The 20,246-nt window shown below is 43.2% G+C and overlaps 1 protein-coding gene across 1 annotated transcript in view; it reads left to right on the top strand.

Annotated features, from left to right (window-relative positions):
• The window catches only part of Prim2 (DNA primase subunit 2), a 141,896-nt gene that overhangs the window by 96,201 nt on the left and 25,449 nt on the right, over window positions 1-20,246 (top strand). The window contains exons 9-10 of the mRNA XM_051204451.1: window positions 4,566-4,638; window positions 8,036-8,221. Of these exons, the coding sequence (XP_051060408.1) occupies window positions 4,566-4,638; window positions 8,036-8,221 (259 nt within the window). The remainder of the gene's footprint in view (window positions 1-4,565; window positions 4,639-8,035; window positions 8,222-20,246) is intronic.

Genomic DNA, 20,246 nt, shown 5'->3' with positions numbered 1-20,246 from the left:
TTGCAACCAAGCCTCCCTGGTTGCAAATGCTCCACCAGTGTTTTTACTCCTTTAAAGGAGAAGAGGAATGGGGGCCTAACCACCCCTGAAAAGCTGTCCTTTACTCATGTTTGTAGTGATGAGGGGTGATGCTCATCACTGCCCCAGCATGAGGAGGAGACCCCCCCCCACCTTAACCAGCTGATCTTGGTGGGATACCCACAGGTCCACTTTTGTATAATTTCTGTTTGTTTTTCCAGCTCTCAGTTCCCATATTCTGACAAAAGTCCCCACCGAGGCTCTGTGTCCAATTGCTATGTATGTGCAACCAACAGAACTTGTATTTCTGTAGCTTCTGCAAAACCCAGAGGGTCTGCCTCTCACATTGGGTTCACAGGCGTATGTGTGCAGATGTGTTTTCCAGGTTTGTCATTTTAGATATAACTCAATGGATTATTTATTTAGGTATTCATATTTTCTGTAAATTAGATAGTTTTGTTTTGTTTTTTTGGTCTCAGTCACCTGTCATACCCACATTCCTCAATATTGCATTGATTTAACAGGGTTAAAGGTAGTACCCTGTAAACTTGGTTATGTAAATAAAGGTTTGGGATTGTGATAGTTAATCTTGTCAACTTGACAGGAGACAAGTTTCTGGGCCTGCCTGGGAGGGAGTGTAGATTAGGTTAGCCTCTGGGAATATCTGTGAGGAATTATCTCTTTAGGTTGACTGAGGTGGCAGAGCCTCCATGAATGCCTGTGGCAACAGTCCTTGGGTTGAGCCGTTTTTGCTCCTTGTAATTTCGTTATTGGGATCTATTATATAAGGACAGTAACTGAGCTGTGGGGAGAAACTCGTTTGAGTCTTGAGTGTCTCATGGCATTTTAAGATTAATTAGTTAGTTAGTTAGTTAGTTAATTAATTAATTCTTTTTTCAAGACAGGGTTTTGAGCCCTGTCTGTTCTGGAATCCACCAGGATGGCTGTGAACTCGGGGAGCTGCCTGTCCCTGCCTTCCATGGGATTAAAGGCATGCACCACCGCTTGGCTTAAAAACATTTTTTTAAAAAAGTAATTCAGCCTGCATTTTATGCATTGGTCAGTTTTGTTAAGGCAATGACCAGGTATATATTGCTGGCACACAACACTGTTACATTCTAGCCAAAGGACGCTCTGTCCTTTTACAGCCAGTATCTTCAGAACAAATTCTAATGCAACTGAATAATCATGGAGTCACATGCTTCCTGTTTTTGTTACTTTTCTGTATCCCTGGAAAGAAAGCTCTTATAGTTCACCCTCGGTGCCTTTTCCAAGCTGCTCCAGCAAGTGAACGGTAATTTATGTATAGGAAACAAAAGTAAATCGTTGAAATTCCTAACCTTTACTACTTGTGCTTATGAATGAACCAAGTGGTGTATAGTTTGTCTTTTTCTTTCTATATTTGTGGCAAATGGGTAACTCAGCTAGGAAATAAAAAGAACCATTTTCAAGATTCTCTGACTAGTCAGCCAAACATTCCTCTTTAAGTTTGGCAAGATGCTGACTCGGGATACGGTATGAATTTAGCACAAGGATATGTGGGAGACTGTCCTAGCGCCCTGTTGGACCAGGATGCAGAGAGCCTGAGGGGGACACAGGCGGGGAGGCGGGCATAACCTTCCCAGGCCCACCCTTATGGTGAAGGGACTCCAGTCAGGCCCTCTCTTCTTAAGTTTCCGCACCGTTAGTGTGTGTGAGTGTGTGTGTGTGTGTGTGTGTGTGTGTGTGTGTGTGTGTGTAGAGGGCAAAGGACAACTTTCAGCTCAAGTTGTACTAGAAGATTCTTAAGAGTATCTAGGGTCCTTCCTTATCCGTCAAGACATAGACAGTCCCTCTTTATCCCAGATGAGAAGAGAAATCACATTTCTGATATCCATTTTTTGTCATTACCTCCAGTGGATTCCATGCGTGGCTGTGTGTGGCTAGTGGCCTCTTTTCTGTTTTGGGAGTTTGATGTGTGTGCTGTACGCATCCTCTGTGTGGTTTTATGTTGTAATTCTCTTACCTTTCACATGTTTTCTTGGAAATTAGCCTGTTTGTGCAGTATGATGTTTAGAATCATGCATTTATGCAGATGATCTCCATTTTTGGCAAACATGCATGGTCATTATCCCCCCCACCCCCTATTGGATGCCTTCTTCGTTGCTGTGTAGCTCAGAATTGCCTCAAATCCCAAATCCCTTTAGCTGCTAGACCTCAAGTGTCCCACTGCTCTGACTCTGGGGTCTTTTTGTCTCCTTTTAAACTCATTATGCTGCGTTAATTTGTTCAAGACAAGTTCCTGTAGTGAAGTAACTATTTTACTGTGTTTTATCGATAAGCATCTATAATTGTGTCTGTATGTAATTTTTACCATACCTGTGTAGTTGTTAATAGTTGGTTTGAACATTTCTTTTAGATGATTGCAATCCCCATCTTTATTGATGCACTTGGATATTGAGGTTTGCAGGGTCAAAGGCCTGTCCTAGTACAGAGCCAGGTGATGTCTTCTGTAGGCTCATACTGACTGCCTTACCTACTGCCTTCTGTTTACTGGTAAAGGATGTAATTGCCCTGTTACACTAGAATATACATTGCTGATTTTAATTAACACTTTGAGTAAGCCATATCAGTTTCTTTCTCTAGAATTTCTAGTCAAGTCTGGCATCAATACTTCCCTTTTACAAATGAGAATTATGGCAAATCAGGATAATTGACTCTTCCAGTTGTATAACTAGTGATTTAAAACCCGAAATCAGAAAGGTCTTCAGAATTGCAGCCTTCTGCTATCCATTACCCTATGGTGCTTCTTTGTTCTGCTGTTAAGATGGGAAGTAAAATATTTTTTTATTCCTGTGATTTTACAGAACTAGTGGTCATTTATGCTTGTATAAGAATGGAAAACAGGAGCCGGGGAGATGGTTAAATGGATAAAATGCTTGCTGTATAAGCATAAGGACTAGAGTTCAGACCCCAAGCATCCACATTAACAAACGTGGCCTGCTGCACATGGTGGCCACCTGTAATCTCAGCTCTTGGGACTTCCCAGGGAAAGCTGGCTAGTTAGCTCCATCAGGGAATTCCAAGTTCAGTGAGAGACCCTGCCTCAGCAAATAAAATGAACGATAGGTAAAGACAGCTGATATTACCTCTGGCCTTCACACATGTGTACATACACACCCAAGAGTTCCCTCACATGTGTGAACCTGTATGTACATACCCTCTATGTACATAAATCTCCAAAACAGTGTAAATCATTCATGTAGCAGCTATGGCTTTTTCTTGCATGATCTATGTAGGCATCATGTTAATATCCTTGATGGGATATGTCAGAGCAAATGGTACATGATTTAACAGAAGAGGAATGCTTAGGCTTGACGGTTTCATAGGGTACCTGTAGCATCCCAACACATTACTACAGGCCTGTTTCATAATTCATACCTGTGGTTTAATCAGTGGAATTAATCGACTGTGGAAACAGCAGCTTCTTAAAGAGCATGCGCACCGTTCTGCGGAAAAGTCTGTATGTAGTGGATATGAAATAGTGAGTCTGGAATTCTCTCCAGAATTTTCCTTAGTTGTGTCTGTGTAAGCCATGGGTTGACTGGATATATTTTTCTATGTAATATAACAAACTGAATGCAATGGGATTTTTGTTTATGGGGCTGGACATGAATAGTGGATTTTGTCAAGGATATGAGAAACTACAAAAGGTAGATGACTTTAGGTAGTACATGTCAGCTTGTTTCCAAACTTGTAAATAACACCACAGAGACATTTATTATAGGGAGAGGATGGCAGTGTCCTAAAGAAATGGAATGAAGAGACAAATTTGCATCTGGCTACACAGCAGACTTGATCCTAACACATTGCTAATCTCCTCATTTACTGTGTAAATTAAGTGTTCTCCCCAAATGGATGCGAGGAGTTAATTAGAGAATGTGCATGGAGATTCCTTCACACTGAGCACTGTTAAATATTTTCATGAATGGCAACCGCAAATGTATCAGGCCTTTAACAAAACCGATTTCCATTTGGATCCTATGTCAGCACTGAAGGTAGGTGTCATCATCTCCACTCAGAACAGGGTATGCCAGAGGGCCACAAGACATGCCCAGGGATCGTGTGTGTATGCGCGCACGTGTGTGTATGCGCGCGTGTGTATGTGCACGTGCGTGTGTGTGTGTGCGTGTGCGTGCGTACGTGTGTGTGAAGGAGTGATTTCTCATTGAAGCTCTCTTTTTGTTTCTGATCTGCTGCCATGATTTTTAATATGGTTTAAGTAGAGGAGATTTAAACTTTTACTGTATGGATTATGCATGTAAGAAATGAAAGCATTGCCCTGGGGTAGGAATCAGGAACTCCAGGCTGGCACTCTATTGTGGGTTCCTTGTAAGTAATTCATTGTATTTGTCTTATTAAATACATTTAAAGTACTTGACTCTGCTGAGGCTCATGTGTCAAATGTTTTCTCCTCATAACTTTGATCTTAGAACAAAACTTCTTTTTGAAGAGATGAAAGCGTTTTGCGGACCCCGTTTAGTATTTTGTTCTGCTTGGTTTTTCAGTCATTCTTACACGGGCCAAGATTACAGCACCCAGAAGAACCCTGGCAAGATCTCCCTAGACCAGATCGACTCGGTAAGCGCCAGCCCCCATTAAAGCAGATGTTTCAACTAGAGACCCTTGGTGGGAAGATGGGGAGCAGGGCCCCATTGCTTCTGGTCATATCTTATGTATGCGATTTTGTTTGAATTGTAAGAAAACCAAATTTAAGGGGGAGATTGTTCACAATTTTTAAGAAAGCAATATGATTATTGGAAAATGGGTTGCTGTTTACGTGTTTACACTTAAATACTACACACATTTAGAAACGGAGAAATGATGTGGATTAGTTAGCTAGAACCGTTACAGCAAAATGCCACAGATTGGTGACTTAAGTACCAGAAAGATAGTTCTCATAGCCAGAGGCTTGAAGCCTAAGCCCTAGGTTTTCCGGCGCCTGTCTCCTTGCTTTATAGACTACCGCTTTCCCGTCTCATGAGATAGGTTTCCCGCTGTTGGCCTATCTCTTCTGGTGTGTGTGTGCGCACACTAGTCACCTTTAGCAATGCTATGACCCCATGCAACTTAGTTACCTCTTTTAAGGATTCTTTCTAAATACAGTCGAACTCTGGGTACTGGCTAAAACCTCAATATGTAAGTGTGGGCGTGGTTCCCCAGGCGCATTCACTAGCAGCAAGGAAGGCTGCATTAACACGTGGCTCACTTCGGCTTTTGTTTACGTTGCACTTCCTCAGCAAAAGCATTTTGTTATACTTCAGGTTCTAGAATTTCTCTTTAATGCACTGTGGTATGTGCACTTTATTATCACAAAGAAAAAATAAACCTGCTATAAATAAATCTGTATTTACAACTACTTTACTATTAAAAAATTAAAAATGTATATGGATTTTAATGCTGGAATATAAGAATTCCGATAAAGTTACTGGAAGCAGATCAGAACAAATAGATTATCTCTTGGCGAATCCTAATCTAGTACTGAACAGTTAATATGCCCGGAAATAACAACGTAGTTGATTTCAAATTTGCTCCTAAGGTGTGTCAGCTTTTGATTTCCTCTAGATAATTATTTCATCTTAATAGTCTCCTGTTGCTTTTCCATTTCTCCACGTGTTCACTTTATGTTACCTGAATAGTTGGAGTTAATTCTATCCCTGCCTCTCGCCAAGTGTCTTCCCTTTCACCAGCAAGTGTGAGCTGTGGGGATCCCGAGAACTCTGCTCACCAGCTCATGTAGAGGATGTAAATTGAGCCCAGCCACGGAGCATGACAGACTACTGTACCTTCTTGGACCTTACCTGGGCCCAACAGGCAACATAGCAAATGAGCATCACCCTGTAAAATCGCGTGGCAGGGCTGCGCCTGGGACTTAACCTGATTTGGAAGCTCACTGACTGTTGCTTAGGCCTCACAGCACCGTGCCATCGGGCGTATCTCCTGCTGGTCACAGACTGTCCCTTCTATGAACTCTGTGTCTGTCAGTGACACTATTGTCCCTGCGTCCCTCTTCAGACAGGGCCTGAATGGAGTGAGTGTCTTTCTTAGTTTACACAACCTCTCCTGAACCTTCCCTGTCAGGACTCTGACTTCTCTAGAGCCCTGAGATCATGACATAGAATGGATACTTCCCTCGATGCTGACCTGTCCCTAATTCTTTGATGGCTTTCATTTGCACGGTATTGTATCTGTGGTTGCTGCCCTCTGCAGCATCCCATATCCTGTCCTTCCAATTTCTCTCTCTCTGCTCCATTTCCATCTCTCCGTCTTAGTGGCCAGCCCTGTGCTGAGCTGCTTTCGTTCCCGTCCTCTGGGCAGGCATTAGTTCTCTCGCACGCTCTTCTTCCTTCCATTCCTGCTGCTTCGTCTCTCTAGAGTGTAGCAGCCCAGTTCCTTATCAGATCAAACCCTCTGGTGCTTATGGCACAGCTCACTCGCTGCGTTCTAGTACACCATAGTCACTCCTTCTTAGGGTTTTTAATGATTTTCATAACATGAATGGTATTCTCGGATCCTCACTGCAGTAGAAATATCTGTCTGGGGTGAAGTGTGGTTTACTTTAGAGACTCGTCTGTTTCTAGCATTCTCTCTCCTAATCACGCTCGACCCCCAACTGCTGCTGTATTCGCCGAGTTGGGCACGAGTTTTACCTGATTTACACCCACACCCATGGTCTCTGCATCCGAGAGTAAGCTGCTCCAAGAGGAGACCTGTGACTCTTTCTGACTGGAAGTTGTGGGGGCTGCACACATAGTAAATGTCCAGTAATTGCTGGGTGGTTGGGAGTAGAGGGATTGGGGACTGTGACAAAGGAAACGGGTGAACTGTGTCTTGAGGGACTAACTGCTGTAGATAGATCACACGAAAGCGGGTAGGGAACAGCAGACAGCGTCAGCAGAGCGAGGCTCTGCAAGCATGGCTCAGCCATGGGGAAAGAAAACCAGTTGTTGGTGCAGTGACAAATCAAATCTTAACCCCCACTGGGCTTCGACGACATTTGACTTGTGCCGCACATTGCTCCTGGTCATTGCCCTTCCCTGAGTTCTCACAGGAGAGCCTCGAACCGAGGGTGAGGAGCTAGCAACAAGCCAGTCCTCACACACGGCATACTGTGTGATTTTGGTTAGTTGATTCTCTTGAAATGACAAAGTCACAGAAATGAACAGATTGGCTGTTTCCAAATGTTAGAACTGAGGGAGGTGGGGGGTGGAGCGGGGTGCGGCTAGCAGAGATTAAACAGAGGAGGGTGGTGAGGTGCCTCAGTCAGGGGAAGGGGATGCTGAGGTGGCTGGAGACGGTAAGAGCGGTTGGTGAGGTGGCTGGAGACGGTGATACACTTGCTGCGCACGAGCACCTGCGTTTGGGTCCCTGGCATCCACATAAAAAGCTGCCTGTGGTGGTGTGGGCCTGCAATCCCAGCACTGGGGAGGCAGAGACTTGAGCACTAAACGGATGCAGACAGGAAATCAGGATCTTGTGGTGATGAACTCATTCTGCATCCTGACATTCTGTATTCCCTGGTGGTGGCAGTCTGAGCCTCCACATGATGACAAGTGTACACAGAAATGTATGTACAAATGTGGGAACCTGAGGAAGCATGGGACCTGTCGGTGCTGAGCTTGCCTGTCTTGCAAGACTTTGTATTTGAGGAAAGCTGGGACATGACGTCCCTTTGTGTTATTTCTTGCAACTAATATTGTATTACTAGCCATCTAAAGAAAAACATAAAAAGCGAAGTATGGGAACTAGCATTATTATTATATAATCTGCTATGTTTAAAGTGTTTCCAGTTGATTTTTAATCAATATAAAATAATAAGACAGTCTCGTTTGCAGTCTCGGTAATACAGCAGTGCTTTCTATGGTTTAAGTTCTCTATCCTTTTTAAATCATATTTACAATCACATCAGATATAATGGGGATCTAGTATATCTTCACCAACCCCTAAACTTGCTTTTTTTTTTCTTTTTTCCTGGTAGCTTTCTACCAAATCCTTCCCACCTTGCATGCGTCAGTTGCATAAGGCTTTGAGGGAAAATCACCATCTTCGTCACGGAGGCCGGATGCAGTATGGCCTGTTCCTGAAGGGCATCGGCCTAACTCTGGAACAGGCATTGCAGTTCTGGAAGCAAGAGTTTGTCAGAGGAAAGATGGATCCAGACAAGGTAACGCTGAAAAGGCAAATCAACAGCAAATGACATTTTGTTAGCGTGGAACTAGAAGATGGGTTTCGAAAATGTGTACTGAAACTCAGCTGAAAAGGATAAAAGATGCTTGTGTCTTAGTTTATAAAAAAGGAATTCACATGTTAATCTAGCAGGGGCCGAACAAAAGCTTGGGAAAGGTGTCTTCTTAAATGAGCATGCTCTCAGCGGACTGAATTTGCTTCCTGAGTTGTGTTTCTATAAGTGTACACACACACACACACACACACATACACACACACACACACACACTCTGCCATTTGAAGTTAGGAAAAGGCTGTTGAAATGCTTTCTTCCAGACTGTTTGAGCTTCTCAACGGCAGCTGCTTTTAATCGGTCTTAGCCTGTAGATCGTGTTCTTACGTTCTTCGGCCCATCCCTCAGGTCTCCTTTCCTACTAATTTCAGATGATAAGATTTTGTCTAGAAATGTGGTTTTTGTCACTTTTTAGGCCATGCTCTCTCTATTACTAGGAAAAAAAGTTTGTGTTTATTTCCTGATTTACTTCTGGAAAATAGATTAATAAGGAATGAAGGATGTTCATATAAATAATCATGTGTTGTCGTGTATTAGCTTCCCAGGGCTGCTGTAACAAAATTCCACGTTTGGTGGCTTAAGCAGCAGAAGCTTAATATCTCTTGGTCCTGGAGTCTGGAAACTCAGATCAGGGTTTTGGCAGATTTCGCCTCTCTGTGGACTGGCCCCGTGGCTTGCGGTCTGGCCTATTCATGTGGTGGTTCCTCTGTATGAGCGCCTCTGCTGCTGTCACAGCTGCAAAGACTCAATTGCTTCTTAAAGGCACTCTCTTGGAATACAGTCTCATTAGGGACCAGGGCTTCAAAATGGAAATTTTAGGGTAGCATGACTCAGTATAAAACGTGTCTCTGGTATATCAGACTGTGTGTGTGTGTGTGTGTGTGTGTGTGTGGTCGGATGTGCCATAGCACACACACATGTAGAAGTGAGAGGACAACCGTGGGTCAGCCTGAGATTGATTGTGGGGCTGTGGAACAATCCCCAGTACCTGCTGAGACATGCTGACCACACTACTTACTGAACAAAGGGAGGGCAAGTGTTCTATTGATTTGTTACAGTGGGTTAATCTGCTACTTTCCGCTGGTCATGGACACAATTTCAAAAGGCTTTTGCCTTCTTGTGAACCGGCACCCTGAATCTGAGGCTTGCATCCTCTCCGCGGTCCACGTAATCCAGACACGCCAAGTCCTGCTCTTGGCACCGTCACCTTGCAGAAATGTTCACACTGGACCTGACTGCTCTCCGAGGGCTGAAGGGTTGCAGTGCTAGAGCTATGTAAAAAGCACCAGGTAGGATAGAAGAGACACTCTATCCGTAGTGTGGCTGGGCCGCGTGTCTGGGAGCTGAGTGCGCATGCTCCAGGCTGCTGCCCCACGCGCTGTAGCCTCTCACTCCCGTCACCACCATCGCACACTGCTCTGTCCCCCCCCCCCCCCCGCTTCTCCGTTGCATGTCTGTCTGTCTGTCTGTCTGTCCTATTGGCACTGCATGCTGCAGTATGTCATACACCGTGTTTTGTGCTCAAACACTTTTACATGCACATATTCATCACCGCGAGTCATTGGTCTGGTTCAAGTTTTCTGGTTTCGCAAACACCATAAATGTCATACCATTGCCTAGACTCGTCTCATTTATTCTGCTGTTGCCCGGAGTCAGGGTGATGCTGCAGCGAGCGAGGCAGGGTGTTGGGAGCAGGTTCCGAGCAAGTTCCAGACTGTTGGCTCCCATACACCTCCTTGCCCTTGATGCCAGCCACCCTGAATGAAGCTTGTTGGGCTCTACCTTTGTGCTTGTAGCCTATGGGCAGCACAACTGCCTTGTGCTCTCCCTCTCCCAGCAAGGCAGGCAGAGCAGGCTGCAGTCACAGTGGCTCCCAGCTGGGGCCGGCACACCTGGGACAGACCTTATTTGGTAATGACGTTTCTGTTGGGGCTTCAGGCTGCTGCATACCATCCTGTCCTTGATGCCAGGTGCTGGGCACAGTGAGTGTTGCTGTTTTAGAATATAATAGGGATGTGTGTGTGGGAAAGGTTGTCTCCATCTCCTCTGTGCTGCTTAGAACACTGATCCTGGATAGCCTGATACAAGAACGCGAATTGACTGCAGCAGCTAGGGCTTGTTTTAGGAACAATCAAGAAACTCGACAGTTATATGGAGTTAAACAATGTATTAGAATAAGTCTATCAGGTATTAGTAACTTTCCCCCAACACTATTCCATTGAATACTATGTCTGGCAAAGCCACTAACTTGTGGGTTTCTCTGTGTCAAATGATTTTTCAATTCTTTTTATTCCCCTTCCTGTCACTGAAATATTTTTTTTTTTCTCAAAAAATATCTCCTGCTGACTGTTTCCCCTCCTCTGTTCCTCCCAGTCCTCCCTGCCTCCCTCCCTTCTGGATCCACCTTCTTTCTGTCTCTCATTAGAAAACAAACAGGCTTCTAAGGGTTAATGAAAACAGAGCAAATAGAATAAGATAAAAGCAATTACATTGAGATAGGACAAAACTAACAAATAGATGGAAATGAGCCCAAGAAAAATATAAGAAGCATATAGATGCAGCGATCCACTCCAACACATACTCAGGAATCCCATAAAAACACTGAACTAGGAGCCATGACATATACTGAAAGGGTATAAAAAGGTAAAAAGAGAAAAATACGCAGAAATAAATAAAAATTAAGATAAAGTAAAACAAAAAGCCCTTTGGTAGCATGCAGAATACCTTCCTGTCCCACGGACACCAGTACATAGTGGTGAAGACACCATTTTGACTTTTCCGTTTTCAGTGAGTTGTCTAGGTGTTGTTTTCAGTAACGAGGGCTTGCCATCCATTTGTGGAGAGTAGTCTGTAGTCTGGGCAACACCCTGGGTCGTTTGGGGGTTCCCATTGGACCCCTTTGGCCAACAACTCAATTAGATGTAAACCAATCCTGATCCTGGAAGCTTTATTTGGTGACAAGTGATGTCTACTTAGGACTCCGTCTTCCTCATTGTTTGGTGATTCCATTATATCACTTACACCCGCGCGGACACACACACACATGCATGCACACACACGCACACACGCGTGCGCGCGCACTCATCACATGAGTTAGGAAGCTTTACTGGTTAGGTTTCCATACTACTCCTCAAGTAGCCCTTATTTCTAGCCGTCTCCCCCTGTATTTCTCCCCTCATCTCCCTTCCCTCCTTCTCCTCACTTGATCCTCTCATCACAAATCCCCCGTCCTCCACCCGTCTATTCCCTTTCCCATACTTAGGGACTTATGAATATTAGGTACCTTTAACTTATTTATACCTTCTGGGGATTGAATTCATGACCTTGCGCATGGTAGGCGAGCCCTTTACTACTGAGCTGTGACTCACCCTAACCCAAGATTTCAACTTCAGGCATCTATTCGTGCCAGGGTCCCTTTGGATTAGACTGGCGGTGACATGGACCTGTGTCTAACCTTTTAGGTGGAGGGTCAGTTTGGTTAATGTACCTGGTGCTCTTAGGGAAAGAAAGATGTAGCTTCTTATGAGACTTCACAGACTATCTATTACTTTTATGTATTTATTATAAAATCATCAGTATACGTTTGTATATATGTAAATACACACACTGACTTATGTTGCTGTTGCTTAAAGATGTTTCAAGCAAGTATTTACTGTAAGTTGAACGTATCTCTCTTTAACCTATTTTTCCATTTTTCACCCTCCTCTCCTATTAATCCCCATGTTTCCCTAGTTTTATGTTTATGTAATATATGCAAACATAATTTCTGTCTTTATATAAAATCTAGGAGCATCTCAATTTGCATCTGTTTTTCTGAAAGTTACATAAATTCATTCATTAGTTAAAAATCCAGGTAGACTAGGCTGCCTAAGACAGGTGAGGGGAAAAGGGGGTGAGGGTGGAGGGGGAGGGGATAGGAAGGGGGGGACAGAGAATATGAATATGCGAAGGACATGGAATACAAAGTCTTTTATTTTGTTATGACTCTTGAATTACCTTGCAGTTAATTATAGGCTCTTTGAGAGGTGCAGGCATTTTGATTTTGTATTCAAGTAACATTTATTGAGTACTCAGATGTTTTTTTTTTATAACTTAACAAACACAGTCTCTTGAGTTGGGTAACTGGGCTTGATTCTCATGGCAGCATAGTATAGTTGGGAGGTTGTATACTTTGGAATCAAATCAGAGCTCAGACTCATCTGCTCATTATAATCTGTGTGAATCTGTGTAAGTCTGCTGTCAACTTCAGTTCCTTTGCCTTGGGTAAGGACAATGATGGGATTTACGTGGTGATCGTGTATGATAATATTCATCCTATAGCACTTATTCACAGTGTCTGCTATTTAGCAGAGAATCTAAATTGCTTGCCCTTAAGTTCCCATTTAATGTGAAGTACAATGTGGTAATAACAGCAAGAGAGCAAGCTCAAGAATGAAATAGTATATTCACCCTGGGGACTCAGGGCTTCCTGGGGAAGTTAGCATTTGAATTGAGCCCTGAATGATGGTCCTGTGTGAGCCCGTAGAATTGGGAGACAGTGTTTTCTGAACCGTGGTATGCTTCTATTATAAAAGCTGTTGGTAACATCACAAAGGATCTTTTAAACTGTGTTTTGGTTAAAGACGTAACATCATTACTCAAGTGGATGATTCTTATGTTCAGTCTTTGTAGAAGCTGGTTGTTATTAAATGTCGGTGAAAGCATTCCTGCTGGGTGCTGAGAAATTACATGTGGGCTTCATTGCTTTACAGTCATCTGTAATGGGGAATGGAAGGTAGATTCTTTGAGACACAGAGCTTTTTACAGTATCAAATGTCCAAAGGAGGTTGGTGTTTTCCTTGTTGCAGTGAATTCATAGTCTTGCCTTGGCTTTATGTCAATGTTCTTGCTGTTTGACTTTTAATCAATAAGTTGTACCTTTCTCAAAAGTGTATCTAAAGATCTACTTAGTTTAAGGTCCCTTCTGATGGGCTTTACAGAAGGCATGTTTTTCATGTGTAGCAAAGCTAGGTTTACTGAGTGATGAAGGTCTGAAGAGCTGGGTCAGGACATTTGATGGGCAGATCTTAGACTATACAGATGTCGCTGGTGCTCAGTGTCTCTGGGGCAGAGCAGTGTACTTCTCAGATATCTGAGGCTTCTGGGACATGGCTTAGTTCTAGATCGTTATGTCTGCATTTACTTGAGACGGTGATCTCTTCTCATTCATTTTATATTTATTTATGTTTGCAATTCCTAATTGTATGTATTCAGCCTAGCATTTTCCCTGAGTCTTAGACCCTAATATTTAAGTGTGTATTTATTACCTATGCTCTGAATCATATAAATGCAGTTCACAGATCATCTCAAGTTTCTAAACCTGAGCTCCTGGTCTGTGATGCAAATCATCCCCGTCTTTCCCAGTTCATCTCAGGGAAAGACAACTATATTGTTTTGATGGGTTCGTATGGAATCCTTGATGTTTTCAGGCTGCGCCCTTTCTTTTATACCTTGGCAGTCACAAGAGTGGCCTGACTTAACTTTAAATGTGCTCCGCTGCTCTCTTTGGATAGAGGGTCTCCCACTTGCTATTGGGAGGTGGTGAAAACTGAAGGCGTGTTAACAGGAGTCTTCAGGCCCTGGAAGGGGATAGTGGGAAGCTACCCTTCCCTCTTCTTGGTCAATTGCTTCCTAGTTGCCATGAGGCAGCGTTGCCATGAGCCTAGCACATGTTGCTTCCTATGATGGTGACCTCACTGAAGCCCCATATGCAGGATGTATAAGTAAGTGCATCACTGACTGGAACCTTCAAACTTTAAGCCAAAAGAAGCCTTTCTGTCAGCCGATATCTCAAGTATTTGCTGTGGAACTAGATAGCTGACCCACACAATTACTGTACCTTCAGTCCCTACAGCCACAGGGCTAGTCTACACTACCACTGTCCTCTAAACCATTGTGGTAGTTTCATAGCTGAATTTCGGGCTCCTGTCTCAGAGGACTTCATCACTGTCAATAGAAGTAGAAAAGTAGAAAGGTCACCACAGGATATTCCTTTTCCTATAAGGGGATTGTAATTCCTACAAGTCCTGGGACAGAACCTTCAATAACACTCTCTCCAGCATCCTGCCCCAAGTTTTGAGCGAGGTAATCATTTCCGTGATGCACAGTCAATTGACTGTTCTATAAGAGCATCCCATTAGTGCAGCTGGTTTGAGTATAGCAGCTTCTGATTGGACAGTTGTCCTATATGTCTTAGATATATCCCTAATGCCAATAGTGAGAATATAATGACGTGCACTCAGTACCAAACATAACTGGTCATAATTCCTTGCTTTTAATGATTGACAGTGTGCTTCAGGCTTATCACCGAGTGTCAATTGTCTGTGCACAGTGAATGATATACTGGCTAGCAGGCATTTCAAGTTGAGTTTGTATCAGAGAAAGCAGCTTCTGTCTTCAAAACAGAAAAAAAAAAAAAAAAAAAAAAAAAAAACCCAAAGCCAGTCTCTCAAGCATGCCTAGTTACTTTTGCCTCAGAAATTTGTGTCAAAATCTCACCCACTTATATTCGGATAATGAATTTGTTTTAAAGTAAACAGTGGGTTTTATTTAGTACTTTGTAAAACTAAAGTTCAGCCATTGAGTTCTGCAGACATTTGACTTAACTTTAAAATTTTATGTTTATTTCCTGACCATGGACATGAGACTCCGGTTTAGTGACAAAGTAGAATATACTAATGGGAATGTCTTGGGGACATAATTATGTAGATTTAAAGGAGTGATGTTGTTTTAATTATGCCCTTTAGCTAGTACACTTGCATATTAAGTTCACCCATGTCTTATGTTTTCCTCTGCAATCTTGCTTTTCTTGGGCCCTAATTTGCTAGTCAGCTCCCAGGTATAATCCAAAGTTATGTAAGTTAAGCTGAAGGCTGTCAAAGAGGGTTTCTAGGTCTACAGTGTTCTTTGCAAGTTTAACAGGAAGGAAATTGCAGCCTGTGTGTGTGTGTGTGTGTGTGTGTGTGAGAGAGAGAGAGAGAGAGAGAGAGTTATATAGGTGTGGGTGTATGTATGCGTATGTTGTGTGTGTTTAAGTGTGTATGTGAGAGTCTGTGTGTGTTTTGTGTATGTGTGTGGGTGTGGGCAGGTATTGTGTTTTCTGTGTGGGTGTTGTGTATGTGTGTGAGTGTATGTGAGAGAGAGTGTGTGCGTGGGTGTGAGAATGTGTGTGTGTGTTGTGGGTGTGTGTTTGTTTACTCTGTTTCCTCCCTCCCTTGGTTGCAATGTGTTGAAACCAGATGATGCTTTCTTTCCTTCCAGTTATTTTCTGAAAGTTGGGAAATTTGAAATAAAATAAAATAAAAAAATTTTCCTCTTTGGGTATTTTTTTACTATCTCTTTACTGTTTTGAGTTTGTTTTTTTTTTTTTTGTTGTTGTTGTTTTTTGTTTTTTTTTTTTTTCACATAAGCTCTCAGTTTAGCTAATAACAACCTAGAAGCTATGGAATGATTTTGTCCATGTTAGGAGAAAATTTTGAAACTAACCAACTTTTTTTGGTGAGGGTTTGTGTTTGTAGGAAACCAGATTAGGCAGAAATCCTCAGTAAAGTTTAAAGTGAAAGAACACAAAAACATTAAAGCCTCTAAATTATTGTCATTTTCCAGTTGAGACAGGGTCTCACTTAGGAATGCAAAGAATGACCTTGAACTCTTGGTCCATGGGCTCCTGTCTCCCTTGTGATGAGATTCTCCCAATGTGTGGCTACCATGAAAATACAGAATTTAAGCTAGAGTTAGTGGGCTTTCTTTAGAGGCCAGGCAGTCGCTTTTTTTGGCTTCTGTTGCAGCCACTCTGTGGCTATGGCAGGAAGCCACCATGGGCGGGACCTGTGTGATTGGACGTGACTCTGTTACCCATGAGCCAGTTGCCCAGCTGGATCCAACTTATGCGCTGGTTGTAGTTTGCCAGTCCCTGATTTAGCACACAGATTCCTAACTTTTATTTTCTTTTTTAAACTGACATTCATGTATGCTGTAGCTGCTTTTAATCAATGCTCATTATAATAGCTTATTTCTGAAAATTTTAACCTGAAAACTTACAAACATACGTAAACACAAATCTCCACTTATCCATCATATGCAGCGATTACCTGTTTTTTTTTTTTTTTTTTTTTTTTCCTACACCGAACTTGTCCTTTATTCCTTTGTTTTAGCTGATTTAAAGCAAAACGGAACAACCCCAACCCTTGTTCCAAACCGTGGCTGTGTGCTACTGTGTAGGTCAGAAGTCTACAAAGAAACAGGGTCAGCAACACACACAGTGCAGGGAGATTGGCGTGTAGAGGGAGGAGTGGTTGTGGAGAGCTGTATCTTGTGATTAGAGACGGAAACACACTAGGCTCTGCTGTCTACCAGCCGGAGGCTCAGGAAGGCCAGTGGTGAGGGTTAGGCTTAGCCATAGGCTCAAGAACCAGGGCAGTTGTAACAGGAGCAGGACAGTGGCCCCCCCAGGGAAGCTGTGAGGGAAAAGGGTAGATTCCGTCCTTGGCTAACGTTTGGCTTAGGCTTTAACACAGAGGAAGATGCCCATTCACATTGCGGAGGGAACTCTGCTTTGCCCAGCCTGTTAAAATACCCAACATACGCAGAATTGCCGGGCACCCACAATCCAGTTAAAACACAGAATTAGCCACCGTTCGTACCCGTGCACTTCAGCAGGCCCTCTACACTGCCCCTTGTTTGTGTATTTAATCTTCAGCTTATAAATGAGCCAGGTCTCTAAGATGCTTTATGGTCCGCCTTTGTTTGCATCTGTGGTGGTGTTGTGTTGCTCCATCTCCGATTCTCATCTTCCACGCTGGGTTCAGCTGTTTCATCAAGAACCCTCCCTGATGACACGCCCTCACATTTCCCTCTCTGTCACCTGAGGGGGCATATTGGTGGCGCAGCCTTTACCCTTGGTGTCTCGTTTGAAGGTTTGGCAATAGAATGGTCTTCTCAAAGCAGCTATGCTAATACTTTACTTCGGAATTTATCCTCCGGAATTCCTCTGCGAAGAGCCCTCCCCAGGTCATCCTGAAGATTGATTTCCCCTGAGATATAATCCTCTGGGAACAGAGCAGTTTTAAATCTCACTTTATAGATTGGGCTGGGATCTCAAAAAGCTAGAAGTTAGGTTAGTTGCCCAAAGTCCCAGGCCTCCTGACGGGTGTAGCGGAATCAAGCCCAGGATTGACACGGTAGAGCTGGGGTGTCTGTTTGTCTGTTTGTTTTTAGTGCTGAGTAACAACTCATTCTTTGCTGCTGTGCAATGTCAGTGAGAAGTAGCATGGTTTTCATTATCCCTCTTCCTCTATTTCTTTTTCTGAATAATGAAAGAGTAAGTAGACAATTTTGTCTGGTGAACAAGAGATAATGTTTGAGGATAAGTGAGTACTTATGTTCAGATTCTGCTCCATCAGACAGCAGCTGTCTGCTGACTTTGGGAAAATTGCTTAACTAATTTTGCTGTAGTCCAGTTTCCCCACCTATGGCTTGGAGATCCTAAATAGTATCTGCCCGAAAGGCTTGAATGAAGTTAGCACACGAATATGGCTTAGACCGGTACCTTGCGCACGGTAGGCTTTCAGGATCGGTTTTTGTTTTCTGTAGGCAAACTGTTCCATAGTTATACTTTAATTCTATCAGCCATATAATCCTAGCAGTAGGGAAGCCATGTGATACTGTTTACTGTTACAGAGGGCGATGGTTGGTCAGCCAAGGACCGACAACATGAAGGCTGAAGAGTGAGATGCAGAGGCTGCACTTCCCTAACTTGGAATCACAGAGACAAGCGAAAGTCAGCGAGGAAATGGGAAGGACGTGCGTGTGTGGTTTGTTCACTAATGCACTACAGACTGCAGCATATGAGTCTGTATTCAGCAGCCAGTGCGCCATTTCCCTGGCTGTTATTTAGACATGTTCATGTTTGACCAACTCACCCATGGACATTTTAATTTTACATTAAATTCCTATGAATGAAAGAGAGTATGGTGTCCAGAGCACCTGTATCATGGAATAATGGTTTCCTTTAAACGTTCCTAGAGTGGTAAAACTGAAGGGAAAAAAAGCATTTTCCTAGTGTCTTTTCGTGTTACATGCCTCCTGGGTGTAGAGTGTTTCAAAGATTAGCATGGCAGCATAAATCCAGTGTCTTAATGAGAAACCACACTGATGCTGAGAAACCAGCAGATAACCTGAAGCCAGACAGTGAAATTTACATAGCCCTCCCTTGGTAGAGTCGTCTTGCTGCGTTGCTGAGAACACAGTCTGTCAATAATTTGTTGTTTGGTTACAAGAAGGCAACCACTTTGATTTAGTGCTCTAATTCAGACCCTTTATCATAATCTACAAGATGAAGTTTCCTACCATGGGCGGGGCCTATAAAACACCACTAAGAGGGGGAGGGAGAAACATTTTCTTCCTTCAAGCATTGCATCACGCCTCTGGATTTGATATGCAGCCCCTTTGCAGTGAGTCGTGTGTGTGCTGTTTATGTGGGTAGTTGATGCTCTGCTCTAATTGCAAAGAAAAACACTAACGCATCTGAGCGTATAACCCTTTTTGTACGATGTATTTGAATCTTTCAGTTAAACCTTTACACCCATTGAGGCTAGCGAACTTCGTCATTCAGCTTTTCATCCCTCTCACTGGGAAGTGTTGGGGTGTTATAATCTGTACTGTTTACAAGTCAGGCTGTAGCTTACAGTGAATCTATGGAAACAGATATCTATGGTCCTTACTGCTGTAAGACAGAAAACCCTTCTTGTTTCCCTATACTATGGACTAAAGTGACCAGGTGACCAGACCCCCCTCCCCAATAGGGAGACACTGAGGGGAAAGTGGACAGAAGCCAAATGTGGGTAATCCACAGACAGGATGATACTAACCTAGCGGAAGCCGAGGGCATTTACTTTTTGGAAATGTTTTCAGAAGTCATTATTGCATTATCCTTGAGGAGAAATTCTAGACGCCTTCAGTTTGGTGTCACAAAGGAGCTGGCATGGTAGCGAGCTGTGGTTCCCAGTCAGCCCCCAGTCAAAGGCCAACAGCTTGTCACCCTGGGGTGTGCCCTGCTAAGTGGGGACATTTGGTAGGTTAGGGCTATTAAGTGCACTTTTCATTTTCAGTGATTGCAGTTCATGATGAGCTTATTGGGAGGACCCAGTCCATAGGCATTTGTGCTCAGAATCTTAGGAATCTAAGCAGGCTTCGTCGTGCATCAGTGGACTGTTATCCACACCCATGTGCACATGGAAACAACGGTTCAGTGTGGATTGGTGGATTGGTGGATTGGTGGTTTATGAGTAAGGGACCTGATGGCAGTCAGATCTAAGTTGTGGCACCATAATGTTGGTAAATTAAAACCAGAGCCGGGCAGTAACTAAAGCACTGTAAACAGATTGTCTTTAGGAACTGCTAGAGGAGAGAGAATGTGGCCGTATTATAGAACACGTACAGCACCAGCAAGTCAAAGCATAGGCAGGGTCTCGATGTAAACTTAAGGGAAGAAACCTCGGCTGTGGTGTGGATTAAGAAAGACGAGAGTTGAAATCATACTCTTTGTACCAACTGCAAAGCCTGGGGTCTCCCACACCCCAGTACTTGCTGGGTTACTTTCCTAGTGACCATTAAGGGGAGCAAACGACAACTCTGCTGTAGTGGTGTGCCCTGTGCTCACTTAATGAAACTTAGACCTGTTCTGATACTCAGGTCTTCAGTTGCCCATTGGCACATCTATGTATAAGCCCCAAATAACACTTTTTACTTCTATCCATGTAATGCTTTTAGTGTTATGCTTAGTAATTTTGCTCAAGAACTCTTTTTTCCAAGCTTTCCAGAATATGCATTTTATTTAAAGAAGCGTGGAAATAAAGTATGACCTTTTATAGACATTTTACTCTGACTGTTAGATTCAGAACACTGAAGATTT

This window comes from Phodopus roborovskii, unplaced genomic scaffold (genome assembly GCF_943737965.1).
Source record: "Phodopus roborovskii unplaced genomic scaffold, PHOROB, whole genome shotgun sequence".
Lineage (NCBI taxonomy): Eukaryota > Metazoa > Chordata > Mammalia > Rodentia > Cricetidae > Phodopus > Phodopus roborovskii.
Note: the sequence above shows the minus strand (reverse complement) of the source record. Positions and strands in the feature narration are given on the sequence as shown.